The 5080-nt window shown below is 26.5% G+C and overlaps 1 protein-coding gene across 3 annotated transcripts in view; it reads left to right on the forward strand.

The window, feature by feature from the left end:
- LOC106685769 (zinc finger protein Gfi-1b) overlaps window positions 1-5080 on the forward strand; it is a 108150-nt gene that overhangs the window by 15460 nt on the left and 87610 nt on the right. For all 3 annotated transcript variants that reach the window (XM_067047888.1, XM_067047889.1, XM_024364340.2), the window contains exon 2: window positions 1642-1719. In XM_067047888.1, coding sequence (XP_066903989.1) covers window positions 1642-1719 — 78 coding nt within the window. The remainder of the gene's footprint in view (window positions 1-1641; window positions 1720-5080) is intronic.

The following is a 5080-nucleotide window of genomic DNA, read 5'->3' on the forward strand; positions in this document are numbered from 1 at the left end:
TTTATCGCTTTGAAACAGCCGCCATTTTTTATTCCACCTACCTATACTTGGCAGACTGATCAATTTTGGCTTAAGTCTCGAAAATAAATGTTCTGTATGTGAGTGTGTGTGTTAAGTCAGTCTAACTAAAAAAAAATAGTCGTACGAAACTGAAATTATATATTTATATATGCACCTGGGATGTGTTTGCAATTTTTTCTGTAATATTGAAAATATATATCTGTAAAAAATAAAATTGTAAGAAATAAAAAAAATTATTATTGTATGATTTTACTTTTTGTACAGAGCGTGTCTAATGTAATCGATTTTACAGAGTTTTTTTTTCATCATTTTGATTGATAGTTAAAGCTATATAATTAGTTTTATCACTGGTAAGTGGATTATAATTTAATATTAAATGGCTGTTGATGTCATAACCGAAAACAAAATACTTCTTTTATATTTCAAATGTTTTAGCTTTTAAAAAAAAAACTTATAAGTAAGTGCTTCGAAAGTCCGACATAAATTTCATGAAGTGGTTGTGACTAAAAATGTTATGATTAAATTGACTGATCGGAAGTTCCACTTCATAGATTTTCTCAAAAATAACTCAAACTTAAATTAAACATAGTATATCAATGTACGATTAAATGCTTTTTAATATCAGATAGATATTAACCTCTTTGAAATAGTTACACTAAAGTACCGTGATTTATTTTTTTCGTTTATTCACTTAACAAATTACATCCAATATGGTCCGACCAGATAACAACATGTATTGGTAGGTGCCAAAATAATACATAAAAATAATTGAAATGTAACTATTACCATTTTGACTATTAGGGCATTGTGGAGGCTATAAAATATTTTAATCTAGATGAGTAAAATATGAATTGATCTCAAGTGATACAACTAATAATTAAATTAACAACTACTAAAATGAAAATAAAAATTATTAAAAAAAATAAATTAAATTAAAAAAAATAATGAAAATAAAACTGAATATTTTGAAGTGAATAATAAAGCTGCAAATTTACAATTAGTGAAATAATATAATAAGTATAAAACAAGATGGTATAGAATACTATAAAAATAAGGATTCAATAACAGCTAATAAATAATCTTTTATTACAAAGCACACATACACTGAAATAGATTAGAATAAATAGATTTTGTTTATTTGGAACAAATAACCAGTTTTTGTTGGCAGTAATAAACAATGGATAAATACACAATATTAAAAAAAAATTTATAGTTAATTAAAATAGAAAAAAATAAAAAATATGTTTAAAATTAAAAAAAACCGACTCCGCCCGATCTCTCCCGAATGCTTGTATATACGACAGCTTCGTTCTGTTCTTGGTAGAAACAAAGTATAAGCTTTTATAGCAAAAGAAAATGAAAAAATTTTATTCAAAATTTTCACCAACCTTGGTCTTAGCTTTTTTTTTAAATTAAAAAATTGCAATAATTTGAACTCGAGTCCAATCTCGTCAAAATTTGGAGAAGTGAGTGTATTTGTATTCTAGTGTAGGTTTTTAATTAATAAACATATTTGTATTGATTAAACTACAATAGATCTTACAACAAGGGTATAGATTCAAATGCTCTGTTAAACTATAATTAAATATAACAATAATATACAGATTTTTTTTCTAATAGGGAGTGGAGATGGCTTCAGAAGCTGGAGCGCAGGAACTCCACGGAGTCCACCATACACTCCGGATACAAGCACACCTGGTAAATATTATTATACTATTTTATTAATTTTTTATGTTCAGTGTACATGTAGTTAATACATTTCTTAATTTATATGTACTTCAATAATATCCAGTTAACGTTTTAATTAATTTAAAGAATATTTAGTACATATTTGTATATAATAATTTTACATTAAGCAATAGAATAAAAATAATTTCTTCTACTTTAGTTGTAGTTACTGTGATAGTCCAATAGGATAAAAAATAAGTTATTTCACACTAATTATTGATTATTTTAATTAAAACTATATTCAGTTAAGAGTCAAAATTGATGACCCTGCCATCCAGGGAAAGGGGGAATAAAAAATTTAGTTTGTAGTTCTTTCAAGTAATGAAATAATTGCGTGTTATTTTCTGTCAGAAAAAAGTTTCAATTTTTACCTGCACTAAATAAGGGATACAGTAAATTTCATTGAAAATTAAATATTAGAATAGTTTAGGTGCACACTTCCTGAATTTTTATTTAAAAAAAACCCTAAAATTTTCACTCATTTTTTATTCAGATCTGGATATCCTTTAATCTCCCTACAAAACTAAAAAAAAATCATAGCACAATATTCGAATTAGAGTAAATGTTAATTCTAAACTAAAATGTGAACTCGAAAGGTGGTATCTTCGTTTAATAGTTCTTGAAATACAAGTTTTTGAAAAAAAAGCAACATTTTTACAAATAATGAAAAATCAATATTTTGTGAATACTTTTGGCGTATATCACAGAATCTGGTGTTCCTACAACGATAAACTCCATCAATTACATTATAGTTAATTGAAGTTCCTTTAATTTGAGTGCTAATTGACATCTGTATGCCTAATAGTTCCTGAGATGTAATTATATCATAAAACAAAATATTTTTCAGAACAACGTGAAATCAACTGTAACTCAATGCTACTGCTTCACATTCGAGATATATTGGATATCTGTATATAGATATATATTTTTGGAGTAGTAGTTTCCATGATATAAAATAAATTCACAAAATATTGGTTCTTTTTGTTATTTGGAAAAAAATAATGATTTTTGAAAAACTGTATCTCGAAAACTATTAAACGTAATCAGCTATATTATAGCTCATACTTTAACAAATGTACTAAAATTTAAATAATGTTCTATTAAGCTTTTTAGTGTTAATAGCTTTAAAGATATGAAGATATAAAAAATTAATTTTTCTTAACGTTTTGAAACATTCTGCTATTCTAAAAATTTGTGCATAGGAGTTGAAATATTTTAATTTTATTACTGAGAGGAGAGATTATAAACGAAAAATCTCTGCTTTAACTTCAAATATAACTTTATTGGTAAAGCAGGTCAGAAGTTATTTCAATCAATAACTAACCTATGTTATCAGAATAAACACGTCTAGGGATTAGTTTAGCTCATGAATAAATCACACAGAACTATTTCACTCATTGGCTTAATGGGAATGGCGCAAATTGTTTTCTTATTTTGGAATAGTTTTTGAGAAGGATATGACTTATTAAATCTAAGATTGTCTTAATATTTAATTCAGAAAACGGTACTTAGTGGTTTAAATCGTTTTTCTCCAAGTTAATTATAAGAAAAATATTTGTAATAAAAATAGTTATTTTTTCCTTTTATTTATTAAATTATGAACTGTCCTAGTATTTTATTTAAACAGTACTTGGTTGGATTCCAAACCTCAGAAGTAATGGAATGGATATAATTTAAAAAAACCAGACGTAAAATTATGGCGTACATCTTTGTTTGTCTTTACATCATCGGATAAAAAAAAATATCCCTTACTACAACTCTTTAAAATATTTCCACCATTGCTTCTTTATCTTATCTTCATACCTGTGGATTTTTCCAACCTTATCTATTACGCATTTAAAGGGAAAATTGAAGTTTCCTTGAAGGATAGAAAGCTCAGTGTAAAAATGTTTACCTCAAAGGTAATTGTTTAAAAAAAAAAAAAAAACTATTTCCTAAGAATTGATGTTTTAAAATTAATTAGTCTATTTTGAAATAATTAAATGAACAGTTTGAATATATTTTAGCTTCGGTGTAAAACAGTGGTTTAAATAGGGCTTGTGTAAGATACTGAAACCAGCTTTACACAATACAGTGGTTGATTGTTGGATACATCGTTTGGCCTACGTCCAACTACGAGCTAACAATCAACAACAACAACAAACAACTTAATGACAATAATTCGCCTTTCCAAACATTTGACCCAAAGTTGGTGAACGCTGTGTAGCAGCGGATTAGTCCCAACTATCGAAGGTTGTATTTCCTTAGTCAACATCTAAAGTCAAATGTGATTTGACAAACTCTCGATCCAACATTTGAAAAACAGCTGTAGCATCCTGTAGAACCTAAGTGAAGGGTGATTAGTTGGTTAATTTAATTAGTTACGTTAATTGGTTAATCTAGAACCATTTTCCTACTATCAATTACATTTGGTTCACCTTTTCTTTAGAAATTTATTTATCAACAAAGATTTTTTTTTTATTGCAGTTTATTCTATGAATTTGTAGACGACTATTAACTCTAGCTCACAAAATGTTGAATGAATCTTAAACCTCGAATGTTTTTTAAGTACGAGCAAAAAATTATGGCGGAGTTGAAGAAATAGGGAGGAGGGGGTGTTGTAAAGGTTTACAATCCGGATAATACAGTTATCCGATGTTTATTGTTCATAATCTTAATTTATCATTCAACGACTCTCTTAATGTCTAATTGAATTTTCCCTATTTTATATTTACTATACGATATGTGCATTTGCTGATTGTGAGCTTTCTTAAAAGGAATTCATAAAAAAAATAAAAAAAAAAAATAAGACATTTGTTGAATTTTTTATTTTAAAACAACTGTTAAAATGTAATATTCAGCTACTTTTCAACATCTAGAATGAAAACTAAATTTGCTGAAGTTTATAAAAAAAAAGTTTTTAATTTGGTTTTGTAATTAAGCTTGTCTTTATGTTTAAAATAACATTTTGTGAATCACACAAAAAATGTACATAATTTCGGATGGTGTAATATGTCTTTAAATTGTTAAGAACAATTTACCTTATATACGAACCATTTTGAATATCTAAGAGAAGGGATAAATAAATGTAGCTATGGGCTGCATAATGAAATATCTTCAAAGCAGAAGTGTTTTCGAAAAATAAAAACGTTTTATGATATGTTGGCAGGCGATTTGTGAATCTATGCTTGTTATCCAGGCTTGAAAAATGTAATATATTTTATTTACGACCTTATAGATTAAGTGATGATGGAATTTTTAATTTAAAAATAGGTTTTCTAATGTTTTAAAAATGTTAGTGTTATCTTCAGCTTGAAGACTACTGTGTTAAAAATTATATGAAATTAAAAAA

The sequence above is a fragment of the Halyomorpha halys genome, unplaced genomic scaffold (assembly GCF_000696795.3).
Source record: "Halyomorpha halys isolate HHAL.00 unplaced genomic scaffold, Hhal_1.1 Scaffold33.1, whole genome shotgun sequence".
In the NCBI taxonomy this organism is placed as follows: Eukaryota; Metazoa; Arthropoda; class Insecta; order Hemiptera; family Pentatomidae; genus Halyomorpha; species Halyomorpha halys.